General features: G+C 41.3%; 1 protein-coding gene across 2 annotated transcripts in view; it reads left to right on the top strand.

Moving 5' to 3' along the window:
* The window catches only part of PTPRG (protein tyrosine phosphatase, receptor type G), a 486,631-nt gene that overhangs the window by 295,145 nt on the left and 172,605 nt on the right, over positions 1–18,881 (top strand). For both annotated transcript variants that reach the window (XM_018554682.1, XM_018554674.1), the window contains exon 6: positions 16,867–16,933. In XM_018554682.1, coding sequence (XP_018410184.1) covers positions 16,867–16,933 — 67 coding nt within the window. The remainder of the gene's footprint in view (positions 1–16,866; positions 16,934–18,881) is intronic.

The raw sequence follows: 18,881 nt of genomic DNA on the forward strand, positions 1-18,881 counted from the left end.
ATATATATATATATATAAAAATTAACATTATGTGATTAAATGTTAATTTCATGTTTCTCAAGATTCCTCCATGATAGTCATTCTGAAATGATATTTGTGTTCAGCTTGAGGGGGGTCTTTCATAATCGCCAAAAGTTTTACCATACCATTTGAAATATGAATTCCAGCCAACTTGTTAAATATGCAGATGACCTACATATATGGAGCTATTTACCTGCCAGTTGATTTGTAGTTCTGTCCATTCAGTCATTAGATTTACACAGCTCTGCCACACAGCAAATCACTGTCTGGCAGGGGAGGGGACCTGATCCTTCTTTGCTGCAGTTTTGCTTCCACTTTCACTCATTACAACTTTTTTTATTTGAATAGAGTAGGGAGTAGTATCGTAATCTATTTTTTCTTTTAATCTTTTGGTCTCCTAGTGCACGCTCACACCATAGCTTTGTGTTAATTGCATGATATTTTGCGTTTAATCCAAGCTATTGCTCTTTGAACCTAGCGTGTTACCATGTGTTTGGTGCATTGCCATTCATTTGAACCACAATATTGTCCATGGCGGTGAAATGAGTTCATGCACTATTTTTTTTTTACCACACCGCAACACGTGGTATTGTGGTACCGGCCACCATGAGTTGCGTTGTGGTGCCATTCAAAAGAACTGCAACGCATATACTGCACGGTAACACGCTAGGTGTGCAGTGCAATATCATGCATTATCGTGCAATTAACACAATGCTATGGGCCCTTAAAGTAGATTTTAACCCAAAGTGAACAACCTTTATGTTCTTAACCACTGGCTATCATAAAAATGCCATTTTGTAATAGAATATTGTTTTCATCTTTCTGCTTTTTTTGTTGCATCTAAGTGCTTCTGATCTACTGCATGCGCTTCAGTGATGGCTGCTTGGCATTTTTCAGGGTGGGTTTTCTGATGGTGGCAACAGCGGAACATGCCTACTTAATGTTTATTCAAACGGCAGCCTGAAGCCTCTATCAGGAGCCTGCTAACAGGGTGACAAGGCAGTAGTACAATCGGGAGATAGAGCATTGGCACCCTACAACAGGAATTGCCTGAACAAGGATCTTCATGACTGAATCACCAAATAATATTTTAATGAAATATGCCAATTTAAAATATATATAAAAAATTAACATGTACATTACCTTAACTTTATAAAGATTTTGTGTTACCGGTGTCATGACATGAAATGCATAGAAATCTTTTTCTATCCACAATTGTCACCGCAACAGGTGTCTCCACCAGAAGATATCACTTCTCCTGTTCTGGTGACAACTATAACCTTTTGACTTTCCCCTCACGTTCTGACCCTCCTCCATTTTGTTATGTTCTTTAACATATGCAGTGAGTGTGGTTGATAGTTTCGGGACTTCTACATAACAAGTAGAGCGTAATGTCAACCTTGTGCTCTATCACGCCACATTACTGGACAGATTTTTGGCCTTTTCCTGGAAATGGTCCATAGACCAGGACGGTATCTATTACCGGTACAGCACAGCTTTCAGACCATGTGCCAGAAAGAACAAGCTCAGAGAGACGATAGGATGAGCTTCATTACATGTGAAAATTGCAATCCTACTCTTCTTTCAACAAGTTGAGAAGCTGTACAGCAGAGTGCATTACACATGGAGCTGGCACCATCTCCGTTCCCCACTCATCACAAAGGAAGACCATTTCACAGATTTGCCATTATGCGTTGTCTTTTCTCTCTGCTTAATAGAAAATCCCCATCCATTTCAAATAGCATGCCTCCTCCCATTCGCTATCAATTTATTATACAACAAAGGATGAGGCCAAGAAATGCTACCAGCGTCTAAGACAGCCAGATTGTGTACATAGGAGGCTGTATCCGCATGATTCACGCTGAAGCTGAGCCTGGTCATGTGACCTTTATTACATTAGTGTTATCAGAAGTGCGCAGGGAATTGTGAACGCCAGAGTCGCTGTCTGCTTTTAAAATCTCATTATATCGAACAAGGATTTGAATTTACCTGGCATTATATGAGACGATGACTTACAAAGTACTTCTTCACATGAGACTTGTTATGTTCAAAAGACAGGGCTTCGTCGATCCCGCAAGCACAATGCAAGTGCTACTAAATCTTTGTGAAGTGCCTGTCCTTACAATCAGCTTCTGTAGCTGAGATGTTTTACACTTGATACATGTGAAAGAAAAGCTGCCTAATACCCATAATTCATTGAGAATTTATAAGGTAATGTCTTTATATACATTTTTCTTTAAACAATAAAGGACCTCCATTACAGACTGTTGGTCAAACAGGAAGAAAGCTTTTGATCCTTAGGGCTCAGGGCCGAGGTAGAATTGTGTTCCCGGACACCACTTTTGGGTTGGTCCAGAGTTAAGGCAAAAAGTAGTGTCCCTTAAAGTAGTATTAAACACCTAAACTTTTTTTTATTAATGAGTCTAGATTAAACAAATGTACGTCGCCCAGCAAAGTATTTCTTTACGTTTTTGCCCAAACACTTAGTCATCATGTTTCTGAACAGCTTCAACTCTCTCAGCTCCACTTCCATGATCTTCCTGTCCAGTACAAGATCACAAGGGACAGAGCAGTCTCATGCAGCTATCAATCCAATAGCTTGAAGAGGGACAGAGCAGGGATCAGGAGAGTGCCTTGCCTTTCTGTGTGCCTCCACAGAACCCCTGCAAGGGAAAGGAGCTGCCCTAAAACAGGACCAGTGCTCAGGGGACATGCTGATTCTACAGGAACCAAAAACTTTTAAACCTCAAGGAGCAGCATTCATTGTAACTATTTTACAGCCTTTTGACTTAAATATCACTTTAACTGCAACAGAAAAAAAACACGTCTCCTGTCCTGCTAATCTGCAGTGTAAATCTAAGGATTGGACAGACAACAATACAAATTCTTTGATGGGTAAAGCTGCCTTCATATGTGTATTTCACCTGTGTATTTAGCTATCTTTTAATCAAGTCCTTAGTTATTTACATATCAGTTTCCATAAAAATAGTTTTATTTGAATTTATTTGAGATAGGTGCGATTGTGTGCTGTTGTTTTATCCAATGTTCCATTCATAACTGATGCTACAGCCTCACATGTTACATTTGCGTGTGTCTGCAAATACTTTTTTTAGGTGAATAGGTCTGGTATATGCAGATAGTTTCTGTTCAAAGGGAGATGCTGTGAAATAAAGCTGTAATAAAGGCCAATTTATTTTCCTAGAGTATTCCTATCTCTTATGTAGAAGAACCTGAAATGAGTGGTTGGCAGCTTTACAACTTTATAGCAGTTTTCTACAAGTCTAGACATGTGCCAGAGGCTTCACTTGACCTGTCAGGAGGCATGGAAAATGCTACCGGTCAAAGTTCTGTCAAAAGTCTTGGAGAACTGTCACATCTTTCAGAAAACTGAAAGCAGAACAGGCATAACCTACAACGACAGCGAACTAGGGGTTTGAATTATGCATTTTCTAGTGTGTCTTATGTATAGGAGACGTAAGTATATGTGATAGGTCTTGCAGTAGGATCACTTAGGGGCCCTTTGCAAAGCTCACCAGCGTTTACTTCACTGGTATTACCTCTATGGCGTAAGCTAATTTCATATCAATGTGACAGGTACCTAAACTTTAAGACACTACAAGACACCCCTCATAAGTACTAAAGCAATTTGTGCTACCGCACCTATAAGTTATTCAGTATAAACATGGTCACTTTATATAAAATATACTATATATATATATATAATATAGTATAAAACCTTGAATTAACTTGTAGGTACCATTCCATAAAAAAAGAACCCGAAATGTTCTCTGAAATAACCTAAGACTGGCAGCTTTTATTTTTGTGTGTGTTTTGGATCATTACCTTGTTGGAGGACTAAGAGGACTAATGACCTGGAAACGAGACAACTTTCTTGTCCTGAGGTTTAAAGGAGAACTATGTCCGCTCACTTCCCGATCTACTGAGCCGACCTGTGACAGTTTCATTGTCATAGGTCGGCTAGAACTATGAGGTCAGTGAAAAGCACTCACCTCATAGTTCTCCTTTTAATTGTGTCCTGCACAGATTGAAGGCACCCCTTTCCAGACATGGCAAAATAGCCCCAACACATAACCGAGCCTTCTCCATGTTTCACAGTAGGTATGGTGACCTTTTTCTTTGAAAGTTTTTTTTTTTTCTTTTTCATCTGTGAACATAGAGCTGAGGTAACTTGCCAAAAAGCTCCAGTTTTGCCTCATCTCTTCCTAGGACATTCCAAAAGCATTGTGGCTTGTCGGTGTGCATTTTATCAAATTCCAGTCTGGCTTTCACTCTTTGCTTAAGGGCTAGTTCACACCAGGTGCAATGGTGATGCAGTCCGTTCAGTTTGGCAGATGCATCACAATGCTTTCCTATGGGATTTCTTGTGCTCCGTTCGCTCCAGTGCAGTCCGCTCTGATGCAGTCAGAAAAAAATACTTTTTGCCCTATTTTAGCTGCATCGAATCGCAATGGAATGCATCAACATGCATCACAAATGCCATTTTAAGCAGAAACAAAGGCATCAATCGTGGCAAAATGCATTGCAGCTGCGCAGACACATGCAGTTCTGGTGTGAACTAGACCTAACTTTGACATACCAATATCATTCAAGTATAAATGAGACAATTGCTTTTTAAGAGGAAGCATTGTTTAAATGAGCTGTAAACTGGCAACACATTTGTTCACATCTGTGTGTGTGTGTGTACATATATATAATCATTTTGAGCATTGCATGCCCTTTGGACGCTTTGCGCTGCAACCCCTGTGTTTCTCTATATTTTAGTGTAGACAAATGGGATTCCACCTGGCTGGTCTTCACATACACCGTCCAGCCTGTTTACAGGTGCTGTCTTCCTCGTTACCAGGAATCGCTAAAATCACTTTAAAAAAAAAACCTCCAGTATGTTCTGTAGCTCCCTACAGAGAGCAATTAACTATTTTCACTTCTTGCCACCCACAAAGCTTGCAATCTTTTTTTTTTCCCAAAATAGTTTTATTTGTGTCGAACAAAGACAAGTTAACGGTTTTCGTCAAAAGATATTCGTATCAACACTTTTTTCAAAAGTTTCCAAAATGTCATTCAAGTTACAAGAAACAATGAAATTTGAGATAACAATAACTTATGGTTATTCCGAAATAGCCATACCTCACTCCGACCTGTCAGTACAAAAGTACAAGAGACTGCAATGCGTCTCCCATGAATGTCATTGCCCCAGGCCATTGCCACCCCCTTATGCATGGCTGCTTTTCACTTCCGTTTCGGTAACCCCTATTTTTTTTTGTGTAAGCCATCAAATAACATGTTAACCATGATACCTATATTCAACAAACGTTCACCATCTTACGCTACTACGCCGTTCCGAGCCAGCCCAAGTACCTCTCCGATAGCCTTTCCATCCCAGGCAGTCCACATAACCTGTTATAAAACAATCCTATACACATACATATACTATAGGGAGTCAATAAGTGAGTTATTTCCACCCTGAGATATATTGTCGTACTTTCGGAGTGTGTGGGGCACGGGATAATCCGTGTTTTCAGTGAACCCTGGGGATCTGTACATTATCCTGCCCACTCGCTGGGGTCACTGTGGGTACTGCGGGAAGTGCTAGGCGACCCAAAGAGCCCTGTAGGTCCCCTGTCAAATACCACTCGGAATACCTGAATGGGAGGACTATCTCGTGAATAACAGTGTCCCGTAACTGGGTTAGTATAAAAGGGCTCCATCTATCAAAGTATCTGGTTGTAGCCTTGTCCCCTTCTAATATCGCCTCTAGTCGCTCCTGCCACATAATTGTTTTCAGAGTTTCCAGTAAATGATTTAATTGGGGTGGCTCAGGGGATAACCAGGCTTTCATCAACACCCATCTAGCCAGTAATAGACAAAGCTGAAACCATAACCATCTGGGTTTGGGAAAAGGGTTTGTGGGTTCCCAGAAACTGAATAGGCATAGCCCCTGGTGTAATGGCATTTTAGTCTCCACTATTCCTTCGAGTAATGTCATCACCTTCTTCCAGTACAGGGATATCAATTCGCAAGTCCATAGGCAGTGATACAAGTCCGCCCCCTCAAGGTTGCATTTTGGGCAGGCTGTCGAGTATGGACTTTCTGCCTTTTATTTTGTGGAAGAAGTCAAATGCATAGTACGCTTTGTGCATTTGTTTCCCTCCACAGTTCGTTGGTTGTGCACTTCCTGATCATTTGGTATCCCTGCATTGTTTTATCATACAGATCTTCTTCCTGTATATTCTTGTGCCATTTTAGTACTGAGGATTTCGATACCGGGGGAAGAAAGGCAGGGTTAAGACACACGCAGATTGACCTAATTGGGTAGCATTTGGACTGAATCACAGGGTCTAAGCAGTTGGAATTAAGAAAAAATTGTGGGGTCCGTGTTTTGCTTTTCCAGTAATAGGTCCGTTGGGAGTAATATAGAAAATGGTTTCTGGAAATGCAAAAACGGTCACATAGATTTTGGAAAGAGAGCGGTTGGTAGGTGTGCAAATCAAAAAGCTGGGCCATAGTGCTTAGTACCCTGGATTGCCATGTTTTAAACCCAGTGTGGCTGTGACCTGGTACAAATTGGGGATTTCCCCTCAAGGGAAGATATTTGGAGATATAAGGGTGGGAGTCTAGTTGCAATCTAGAAGCCCGCCAAGCTGCCACTGTGTCTCTTATGATATTCTTTTTTAATACAGCAGACATTCTGGTATGGAGGAGCGCCGTGAGAGACCACGGAGTAGCCAGTGCTTGTTCTAGTGACAGATTGGAGTACTGTGACAGGCCGTTGATCCAGCCAAAGGAATGTCGGAGTTGAAGCTTGCAATCTAATGTGTGCTAGAGTACTAAAGTGACACTTTATTTGATGATTTAAACTATTAATATGTGATTAAAGTCACCAACTAATTGGACAATCTCCTTTAAGTTTACTAACCGCACATTACCTCCTGATTGTACAGATTAACCAACCCCAATGCAGTGTAAAGGTGCCCATACACTGTGCGATTATCGCGGGAAATCCATCGATCGTGCGATTATCGCAAAGTGTATGGAAGGCGTGCAACCGTTTTTGCTGTACGGTCGCACGTCTTTTGTCTAAGGAGCATGTTCGAAAACCAGCCGAAAATCTTAAGATTTTCGGCTGGTTTGTGGCATGCTCGGGAGACAAAGGCCGAACGGGCTGGTGTACGCACACTGCCCGTTCAGCATTGCGGTCATCGGAAGCACGCCCCTCAGCGGGGCGGGCTTGCAATGATCGCAAGTGCGATCTGTCTGTCCAAGATGGGCAGTTTGTACGTTTTTTTAATTACTTTACAACCATTGCAAGACTAAGGTCTTGCGATGGTTGTAAAGTGTATGGCCACCTTAAGGGACTGTCCAATTGTATGTAAATTGTATGAGTCATTTAGGTAGGCCAATCGATGCCAAACTTTAAGTGACACATGACAATTAAGCGCAAGATGTTTTGTAATGCTTAGAATTATGCAATATAATTGATGTGAAGGTGTCAATTAAACATTAAAAAGAAATTGAAACGTTCTGAAAACCTTTTGGGTTGGTTTGCATTATTGCGCTGAGGTAACACACTTTACGTTCATCGGTGCACTGGGATGCAATTGATTTTGAATGGAACACCAAAGATCAAGAGCAATGCACCTGCACTACAGCATGCCGCCACCATGGTGCATTTGAATGCGTTGTGTTTCTATTTAAGGGTCAGGTGCAGTTTTGGCATTGATTAGGTACATTGGCAGCCCGGTGCATTGTCACCCGGCATTGAACCGCACACGTCTGAACCCAGCCTTAAAGGGTTGGTTTATCATTATGTTAAAATTGCCCATGCATGTCAAGCCTCTCCAGTATGTTAAACACTGCTAAGATTTTGAAAAAGCTTTTTTTTTCTTCTGTTCTCCTAGATCGGCTACCCCCCCCCCAACACCAGCCCCTTGTCACACAATGTTGAGCTCTGCTGCTGCGATAGAGGGAGAGGGTGTTGACCATGCGTGTGCGGGTTTTGAACAAGCCAGAGGACTTGTTCCTGTGAAGCTGAGCATGTGCATCCAATGTCTGGTGTACCTTGCCATCTAGACAGGATGGTTAGGGGGCGGGTGGTGAGTCAGCTACATAGGAGTTTGTTGGGCATGCTTGGTAGAGGCCACACATGACCTAAATGTATGACGAAGAAGCTTTTTTAACAAAATCCGAGCAGTGTTTTTTTAATATACTGGGGACGCTGGAATGCATGGGCAATTTTATTAAGGTGAACTAACGCTTTAATGCCAAAAAAGAGGGGTACTGTATTTGCCGGCGTATAAGATGACCCCCTAAATTTTCAGTTAAAACATAGATTTTGGGCTGTACTCGTCTTATATGACATGTTTAAATACACCCACTAATCTGTCAGCCCGCTGGATGTGTGGTAATACTGTATGTTGTTGTAGCTTGGCGCTGAGCCAATCACGGCGAGCGATGTATTCTATTAATGAATACAAAGCCTGCTCGGATTGGCAGAGGTTGTGTACATCACTCGCCGTGATTGGCTCCCGCGCGGTATACTGTATGTAGCCGAAGCTACCGTACACACAGTATTACCGCACATCCAGCGGGCTGACAGATTAGATTGTATACCCGGCGTATAAGACGACCCCCGATTTTCGGGGGATGTTTTTAAATATAAAAAGTTGTCTTATACGCTGGCAAATACGGTAAGCTACATTTTGTAAGTGATAAGTGGTGAAAGACTATTTGTTGAATAGGTCATCAGCGAAACAGATTTTTTTTATGGTAATACTGTTACAGAATGCAGTATATTATGTAGAAAAACAAATAGTTTGATATTTTATAGTTTTTGTTTATAATAAAAAGCGGTAAAATAAAAAAGGACAGCAAAAAATACACTTTTTTTTTTTTCTTATTCCACATCTTGGTAGATAGGCGCCTGGGTGTCAAACCTTCACTTAAAAGAAGGAAAGATACAGATTTCCAGCTGCGAGTTATTTATAAAACTTTCACTTTGTGTCAGCTGAGCTGATAAGTCTAAATAAATGCAGATGGAAGCTTAAAACTGCAGCGATTCTGCTCTCTGGTTACTGTCAGCTACTGTATATTACTATAAGTGTACTCTCACTGTGATACAATTAGCAGTCTTTGGCTCAATACACCTGTCAGCTCACGTTGACATTTGAGTGTGCGGTGCAGTCATCCATAGTCTCGCAGTCACCCAGCGCCGGGAGTCAAATCACACCACCAAATCTCCAAGTTCATCCAAAGTAGTTTTTCCTTCTTATCGGTTCAGCTGGTGTGAAACATAATGTTCCGAAAACGCAAGAAAGCAATTTAGGGTCCAGTTTTCTGGTTACCCTTGTAATATCATTCACAATTCTTTTCATGCTATGAGGCAAATGTTCACTCTATTTTCAAGAAGCTGAATTGTCTTCCCAAGTATTCATTGGTAGCTGCCTGGTGATTTTTGAAAGGCATAATCTGTTTTTTGACCTTGCACATTAGTGGGAAGGCAATGGAACCCCTTTAAAACTTCCACACATCCAAGCTGATCTCAAGGCAAACGACCAGCGACACTGTGGAAATACAGAAATTTGGCTTAATTCCAGATCAAATAAGGAAAAAGTTGCATGGTCACTTCATTGCCCACCCTCTCCATTGTAGGTACCTTCTTTGTGATTCTCCACCACCCCTTCTCTGGCCGAACGCCTGCAAAGTAGCTGGTATTTCCATTAAGGGGGTGCATGTAGCCTTCTCTTCTTTCTTCCATGATGCACTGCTTGGCACCTAAGTGGCCCATCGCCGGCCTGAGCACTGTCATATGAGGGTTATGGGAAAGCCCTTAGCCCTGTGAAAGCTACTACAGAGACCAATTGTTAACACAAAATCACCTGCACTCCATGCAGCGTATAGACCTAAACGGAGGGTTGGTGCTTGAAGTGACAACATGGATGGCGCCGTGTCAAATACAGTCCGTAATAGAAGTCGCCAGCACTTGATGATCCATACTAGAAGTAAAGCACTTTTTATTAAATTGTCACGTGTCATACAGCCAATGTTTCGGGGCCACGCAGGGTCTCTTCACTATGTCGCCACAAAAAAGGCACCCTGCATGGCCCCGAAACGTTGGCTTTATGACACGTGACAATTTAATAAAAAGTGCTTTACTTCTTGCACATATCGAGTGCTGGTGACTTCTGTTATGTATTACACAGACCAAACACTCAGCTTACACTAGGTCTCTGACTGTCCAGTGAGGTAGTGGGTAAGTGTCAGCAGTAGATGAGGCGGGCCCTTAGGAGAACTCTAAAGCTGGCCATACACCTTACAACCATTGCACGACTTTTGTTGTAAATTAAAATCTTGTACAATCTGCCCATCTTGGACAGGCAGATCGTACTTGTGATCATCGCAAGCCCTCCCCGCTGAGGGGAGGGCTTCCGATGATTTCAATGCTGAGGGGGCAGTGTGTGCTTTTAGACTTTCCACCTTTGCTGCTGGCAACTACTTATAGGCAGCACATTGGCTTAGTGGTTAGCAGTTAGTTAGTGCCTTGTAGCGCTGAGGTTCCAATCAGGACACTCCCAATATGGAGTTAATTGCAAGTTAATTTGCTTCTGTGTATATTAGTCCTAATATACTGTGTGTGTGTGTGTGTGTGTGTGTGTATATATGTATATATATATATATATATAGATATATAAATGTGTGTGTGTGAGATAGGCACCTTACATTGTAAGCTCCTGAGGGCAGGGACTGATATGAATGTACAGCATGCAAAGTGCTCCATGAATTGTACTAAATTAAATAACCATATATAAATCTGTTACTTTTCCCTAACTGGGCTTAGTGACAGGTTCCCTTTAATCGCAGTATTCCTACACATGTGGCAAAAAAAATTTGTGCAAATAACCCCAAATTCCGAGCACTTAAAAAGAACTTTACCATGCTATCCTTTTTCAGTCCAATCATAATGTAACAACGAACACTTGTGCCAGCCATCATTTCCCATAATTATCTCAGCGACCTATAAATTATTTATCATTAAAAGAGTTCATGCTACCAGCTTCAGCTGTTCAAAGTGGTTTCATACATATGAACAGCAAAATCTATTTTTTTCTAACTCAGAAGTTTAACGTTGATCATTAACCATGTCGTCACTTTCCACTCGGCTAGATCACTTTTCTCAACTTCATGTTAAATGATAAACAAACCTTTTAACCAAAGGCTTCCAATTAAATAAACCACTCGCAGCCGTACAAAGGTGGATGTGTCCAAGGTATTACTTTCATCGCAGGAGAAGCATTTAAAACCAGTGGCCGTTTTTATAAGATAGCCTTCATTGCTATAAAGTGTTACCCCCCTAGTGAGTCATTTCTCTTGCTCAACGGTTGCGAGGATTGAAAGATCTTGCGCACCGCGGCTTAAATAAGCAGACACCGCTCCGTTAGGAGGAAATCATATTATTTTCTCGAAGGAGAGTAAGTGGTCCAGTGCACCGAGATTGCTTTAAATAAAATTTCAGATGTCCCATTTTGCTGTTCGCCAATTGACATGCTCTTTCAATCATCTCGCACTTGGCTTTTTTCACGCCATTGGTGGTCGGCTATTTTTGCTGTAACTTGATGTGCTTTTGTTAAAGAGAAGCATGGATGAGAATGGTTAAATAAGGGGTGGGGTAGTTATTTATACTTCATAACAATTTAACCCCTGAGTGCATAAAGTCTTGTGAACATTAAAATTTTTTACAAATCTTGACAGTAGTTTTGGTGGAGATTTGGCAAAAGATTCCATTCTAAACTTGTTCTCCTCATGGCCCACTGGTGCCCGCCCACCCACCAGTTCTCCATTGTTTTAAACTAATTTTTTCACTCTTTGGTTTTCGGTTGTGGGGCTTCCCTGTCCTTTTTGTCTTTCTAGCTACACACGTCGGACACCCCGGTCCGTACAAACAAGAAGCCACACACCTTACCTCAGAGACCTTTGCTCTTCCCACCCCACCACCCGTGAGCGCTGTAACTTTGGACTTCACCTCTGCAACTTTCCACAGCTCCAGCCTGTGACTGGACAGCGAAAGGAGAAACAGGACAGCAATGAGCTCATCTCTAGTCACCCTGTTTTTTTCTTCCATCAGCATGCTTGTTGTCAGCACATGAACTGATTGGCCTCTTATGCTATTTCTTCCTCTTAGGCTGGGTTCACACCATCGTTTATGTGCGTGTCCAGCGTGCATTTATTTGTGTACATGAAGACGTGCGTTTTGACTGGAAGCTTATGAAACTTTGTGGGCAATGGATGAACATGCCTACAAATGCGTGCAACATGCTTCTGCCGTGCGTTTCAAGGCATTTCCATTGAAGTCCATGGGGCAAAAATGCGCTGTAAACTGCCCATAGAAGCTTGTGTACCATTCAGGCATTTTCCTGCTGGTGTTTTGCTGCTCAGAAGTGAACAGGAGCCATCGAAAATCATGGGATTTCTTGTGTTGGGCATTTAGAAACGGTTTTTCAACTGCTCTCGCTGCTGCTGTTTAGGGACTGCAAGGAGATGAGATACCAGGACAAATGTATATTCTTACATACAGCTTTTAAAGCAGCTTGCTTTTAAAAAATACATTTAATGATCTGTTCATGATTACAAAGCTGCCCTATATCTTCCCAGAGTTCAGCTTCAATATGTATCCCACCAGGCGATCATACTGCTGAACTCTGCTGTCTTCATGATTTATTCTTGTTGAAGAATCTCCATCCTGTACACCTCTGTATGTGTTTAAGATGACTGATCCCTGGGTATGTTCTGTGGTTGTTTCCACCAGCCTCTGTCACTACTGGGTCCTATAGTGATGTAGAGGCCAGATGATGACATCACAGAACAGGGCCAGGCATCGGTCACACACACAGAAGTGTCAAATACCTACATGGGATTTTTGTTTGTCTTGCATGTTTTTTCATATTGCTGTATTTAATAAATTATATAAAATATACACAAGCAGTGTGGCTAATAGTTGTTTTTTTTAGGATTGTGGTGGTTTTGTATCTAGTTTGCCCCTGACCAGCATGCAAGGTGGTGCGGGTCTAATTAGGATTAATTCCACAAGTGTCCAATGCAAAATATTTTTCATCAAGCTTATCTCTTGATAACAGCAGAGCTTGGCAGTGCAGGTAACAGGAGGGGTAGGCATTTCTTTACAGGGAGGACTTCTCTTATACCCTTCTTTTTTTTTTTTTTGAATACTGAAATATTTACTTTATTGTTGGCCTCCTTTAAACCTTTTTGCTTACAGAGAAGTTTTCTGCACACATTTTAAAGTGCACGTTTTAGGCCTGAAGATTTCTTAACCCCCCCGACTCGTGGAAGTGATTGGGCAGCTGTCACTTCCAGTGTAAAGATGGCAGTCTTTACTGACGTAGGTCATACAGCGGCAGTATTAAAAGGGTTAGTTGTCTGTATGGCAGCATTAAGACTGGGATAGAGAGGGGCAGCCTCCTTTTGTCACCGAAGGTCACTTTTAAAATCCAACTCTTTACCATCATTGCATACTCTGTGACTCCAGTGACTTACAAGTTTCTGATAAACTCGATCATCTGTGTAAACACTGTATTTACCCCGTAACAAACCAAAGATAGCTAAGCTGCACTTATACATTATATATAGCATACAACCGAACACACTGATATTCTGCTACTTTTCCCAAAATTAATACATTATTAAGGCGGCTGAGCCTGCATTGTCAGGTCCAAGTGTTGCAAAAACAGAACATCGTGTTTTAATGAATGCCAAAAAAAAAAGTCAGTCACGAATCACTTTTGACGCTTTTCCGTCTTCGTGGTGTATGTTGCTGCTGTGCTCTGTCTTTTGTTTGGTTGGGTGACTGTTTTAAATTGATGCCAAGTCCATTTTGCCTTTCAAGAACAATAAAAAGGGAGCAGGGTGGTGGGGTTGAGGGCTGCTTAAGCCATCTATACAATGGTAGATTTCTATACGAACGTTCATACAAAGAAAGCTCCAACATTCGATAATGCCATCAGAGACTTGGCGAATGTTTGCTTTTAGCATTTGATTTTGAAATTAATGGGAGTTTCTCAAACAAAAATCACATTCATTATTAGAATTTCATTCATTCGAGAAATCCTTTCCATTCTGCTCCTTTTTAATCACTACAGTCAAAAATGATTGCCCATTTGACCCCATTAACTTTTAGAAAATTGAAAGAACGTTCCGAAAACAAAATCTTTCAAATTAAATTCTGCTGCTGTGTACCCATCTTTAGAGTTTGAAAACTTTGCAGGTTTTGCTGAGACCGGCAGGTCTCAGCAACAAACCAAAAATGTTCAGCTTCATTTCATTACAAAAGCCACTGATATCTTCATTGGCCTCTGGCTCAAACAGTATTCACTAAAAATATTATTTTAATGTGTTGGAATGGTCAATATTCAATCTGTTTTTTTAATGTCTGCACGTTTTATAATAGGAACATTATTTGGTCGGATAATTCCCATGTCTGTGTTGTATCTTTTTCTTTGCTTTTGTATGTGCGTGTCAGATTGTCCCATCTCTAATGAATAAGCAGTAATCTGTGCATGCATGCCTCTTTTTACATAATGTTGCCACTGGCTAAACAGGAACTCCAGACAAACAGCTGAAACACATATAAAGTAGTTTTTTTTGTATATACCAGAGGATTTATATTTCTGACCAATTCTTATATTTACACAGCTCCCATCGCATAGCCAGGGGGATGACACCACTTTTTCTGTTAGTTATACATTCTAGAAGTGATACAGTGGCATCCCTCATAATCACCCCCAGACTTATGACTGGACAGTAAAAAAAAGTCTGCGGAGGTTATATTTCTACTCACTCTGCTTTTTCCTCATACCAGCATTTTCCTTGTCAGTACATTTTCATGAAACACATATGATTGGCTCCCATTCCTATGTGCAAAAAGTTGTGAAGGACAGGTCCAGTTGTTGAGCGCTCTTACGGGGTGCGGGGGGTGGGGGTTGATTGGTTTCAATGCTGGTGTGATGCTCCTGGTATGTGCAGACCGAGGAGTCCAACGTTCTCTCCTACCTCTCCCTGTCTGACTGCTTTTGTATCCTTGGTTGACTGGGAGCCCATCAGGGATTTCAAGAGGCTTGATACCCAAGTCACATTGAAGTACCTAATCTAGTTGTAAAAGAAAAATAACAAAAAACTGTTTTAGCAATGAATGCATTGACTTTTGTGTTTTGTATATCTGCCTGGAGTGCAGCTTTATTGAGGTTGTCCATAAAGTCGGCAGGAAATAAAGTTTGTGAAAATGCATTGATTCTTTTCCAACATTTAACAATTGTCCAGTTGTGTTAATCTGATGCAGGTTTAAAGACTAATTTAGTGGCTGCCTCCAAAACTGTGCAGGGTTCTCTTTATGTTATGCAGCACTTTTTTAATGCCAAATGCTCCATCATTGCTTCAGTGACACTGACTGGTTTTCATAACATCACATCTTGCCAGAAAGTTACAAATGTATCGCGTTTGTAAATTACACAAAGACCTCTGTGGTTCTGATCTAAAGAAAACTGTTCTCAAACATTACAATAAAGCTATATTAAAAGTTTTACAAGGATGCACAAAGTGTAACCCCCTTTTACACAAGTGGGCTCCATTCCTATCAGCATGGAGTCCGTGGACAGGTCCCCTGATGATTGGAGCAATGTGGAAAGGCTGTCACTCTTATTCAACTCAATGGACATGTGTCTTTTTTCAACCTGACTAACTTTGTAACTGTGTGTCTGTTCAGTTTTTCCTCTATCCTGTTATAGAGGAAAAAAATGACCAGACTCAATTTAGGTCTATGGCAGTCGGATGCAAGAGGGCCTCCAATACATCCTGTTCAGGTCCACCAAAATGAAACGCTGTTCTGGCTTTTTTTTCCAGACTTTAAAAGAGAACTATGGGGTAAGTGTTTTTCCCCATAGTTCTCTTAAGGGTCACGGGAGGACATATACCAGCATCCTCCCGTGACCAAAGCTCAGTATATCGCGAGCTACAGCTCGTGGTATACTGAGGCCGCCGCGGCCAGGACGGATCCCGACAATGCTATCGAGATCCACCCAGCTGCGTGAATGACTGCTGGTTCTGCCTATCTAGAGGCAGAGCCAGCTGTAACCACCCTACCCCGTCCGTTCCTCCAGTCGGGGAGGGGAGGAAGGGGGGAATCCCTGCTGGGAGCGGTGACTGACACTGCTCACTGCTCTCTGCAGAGAGATCGAGAAGTGAGCGAGCGACGGTATGCGTTTGCTCACTTCCCGATCTATTGAGCCGACGTGTGACAGTTTCATTGTCGCACGTTGGCTCGAACTATGAGGATGAGTGATTCTTACTCACCTCATAGTTCTCCTTTAACGAACTTGGAAGTAATTGGATACAAAAAGACACGGGTCTGTTTACATCCGGCTGACCATAGCGTTGCATTGGGTTTCCGATCAGTTCTGCCTGAAACACTGACAGGAACGTTGTGTGAAAGCGGCATAATAGAATTGTTGAAATGCTTACCTATGCTGAAAGAAATGCTGGTACAGGTTCCTTTTAGTGCCCACCACATAGTTGAAGGCCAAGGTACTTGGTTATATGGTCTGTGCTGAAGTGGATCATCAGGCATTCTGAATCATGATCCTTCTCTTTGGCCAAGTACGTAGACAAGCTTATAAATTGGTTTTGTCCTAATATGAGTGTTTGGTTAAAAATTTTGAGCTGTTAGGATATTCGGACATCTATGAATGAAGGAAACAAAATTGGTTAGTCCTGACTTGAAGTGGTGAAAATTAAATAAATGATCCTTTTTTTGTCTTTTGCCTCTAGGCCTCGCAAAGGAACAATCCTGCTCTGGATCCAATTATTCACGGATTGAAGGGGGTCGTTCATCATGGTAAGCAGTTAGCACATAGTAATTTTTCTACATTTTTACAAAGTTTAAAGTTAGTGTCATGACTTAAAGTGTATTTCAGGGCAAAATGAAAAAAAAACACATGGCATACATATCTGTAATACACTTTTTCCCATACTTTAAGCCTTTTCAAGACCCTGAAAGTACAGAAAAAATGTGTTGATCTGCTAAAAATGCTTTCAGTTCCTAATTTCCTCTAATGAAATGGCACCACGTGCCTTTCTGTGGACCGAAATTGCAGGGCTTGGTGTCAGCCCTGCCCAGCTGTCTGGTAATCTATTGAATCCTGCCTATTCTCCTCATATCCACAGCATGGGGACTATAAGTCCCCATGCAAGCAGCTGTTCAGATATAATCAGACCGATATCCTGCGATTAGGGACAGATGGTCCCTAAAAAAGAAAAGTTCATTGTAACATTTTACATAAACATTCAAGCAAAAATGACACTGATATAAAATTATTCATAAACTAAAGACAAATTTACTTGGGTACTTAATCTGGGATGCTCAGTATGAAGCTGCAGCCTGTAGCTCTGACATCCAGGTTCTGCTGCACAGCCCCTTCCCTCCATGCTCTTCTGACAAGCAGAGAGCCACTCATCGACGGGTCTGACTTTTGAGCTTCAGTTAGCATCTGCATACAAGGTGCCCAAGGTTCGAAGAAATCCAGCATGCTCTTAAGGTATATGTAGGCCCCTCTAGCTTGACCTGTCATTTGGAGAACATTACACAAGTATCGGGTATATGCTAAGATACTCTTAGGTGTAAGATGCCACAGAACAAACCAGGCACGCTCAGCAAGGCTGGTTGTGGACATTTGCCACCCTAGACAAACCTAACCGATGGTTTTGCTGTGTGGAATCTCCACCTCTCGTGTTTAGGTAACAACTACTGTTAGAATGTAGTATATTGGCGGCAAGGTTTAGTCTGCTTTATATTCTCAGCTACATTTTAGCATTACAGACTGACAATCAAGAGAAAAGAGAGACTTTTCATGTTTCCTGAACTGTGACAAGTCTTCTATCTTCTCTCAAGATGCAGTGCACCCCAACAGTTCTCTTGCTGAATGTAGCTGCATGATCAGATGAAAGGGAAACAAAATAAGAAAAAAAACCATTACCATTTGTAATTATCCACATTGCTGCCCTATGCCCGAAGTAGTGCCCCGTGGGTGACATTATATTAAATACTGCCCTAACAATCCACAGATTTTTTAGATAAAATGGTTTGGAACTTCCCCTCCAGTAGCTCTTTCCCATGGAGATAAAGATACTTTTTTTTTTTTCCATGGAGATAAAAAAAGAGCTATGGGTGTTCCATATGCTCCATGCTTGCAAGTTGTATGCATGTTAAACATATTAGACGTTTGGTGTCTGTTACCCACAAAATTAGCATTTTATACATTAAACAGCTAAAGATTCTTTCTGGTCAACTTAACACCTTCAAACGATTCCAAAAAAAAAAAAAAACTGTCAATTTGGTTTCATCCTCTCCTTTTTCTCTATGTTAATATGTGGTTGTTATGAAAGCAGAAGCCATTATTTGATAAGCTAAGATCAAAATTCATATTCCACCTGAAAATGGATTTGTGCGAACAGTAAGCAGTTTGTTTCTTTTCAGTCACGGCTCGGGAATTCACACCTTATAAATCATTAGAAGTTACTATACATCATCCATATTAGCAGCACGGCACATAGTGCTGATGTTTCCCTCCTGTTATTTATCTTGTGCATGTTCTGAAAATTCTCCTCTTAGAATATTTTGTTCCTCCATAAATTATTTGTCTTCGTCTTCTGTTGATAACAATAAATCAGGAGTGCCCATTTGTGAAAATCATTTTAAATTTGCAGAACATTATTCGACAAGATTCGGCTGTGCTGAAGGGAACGGCTTTTTGAGGCCGTCCAAGCAAGTCGTTTTTTTTTACAAA

Source organism: Nanorana parkeri, unplaced genomic scaffold (genome assembly GCF_000935625.1).
Source record: "Nanorana parkeri isolate BGI_ZX_2015 unplaced genomic scaffold, ASM93562v1 scaffold9, whole genome shotgun sequence".
NCBI lineage: Eukaryota > Metazoa > Chordata > Amphibia > Anura > Dicroglossidae > Nanorana > Nanorana parkeri.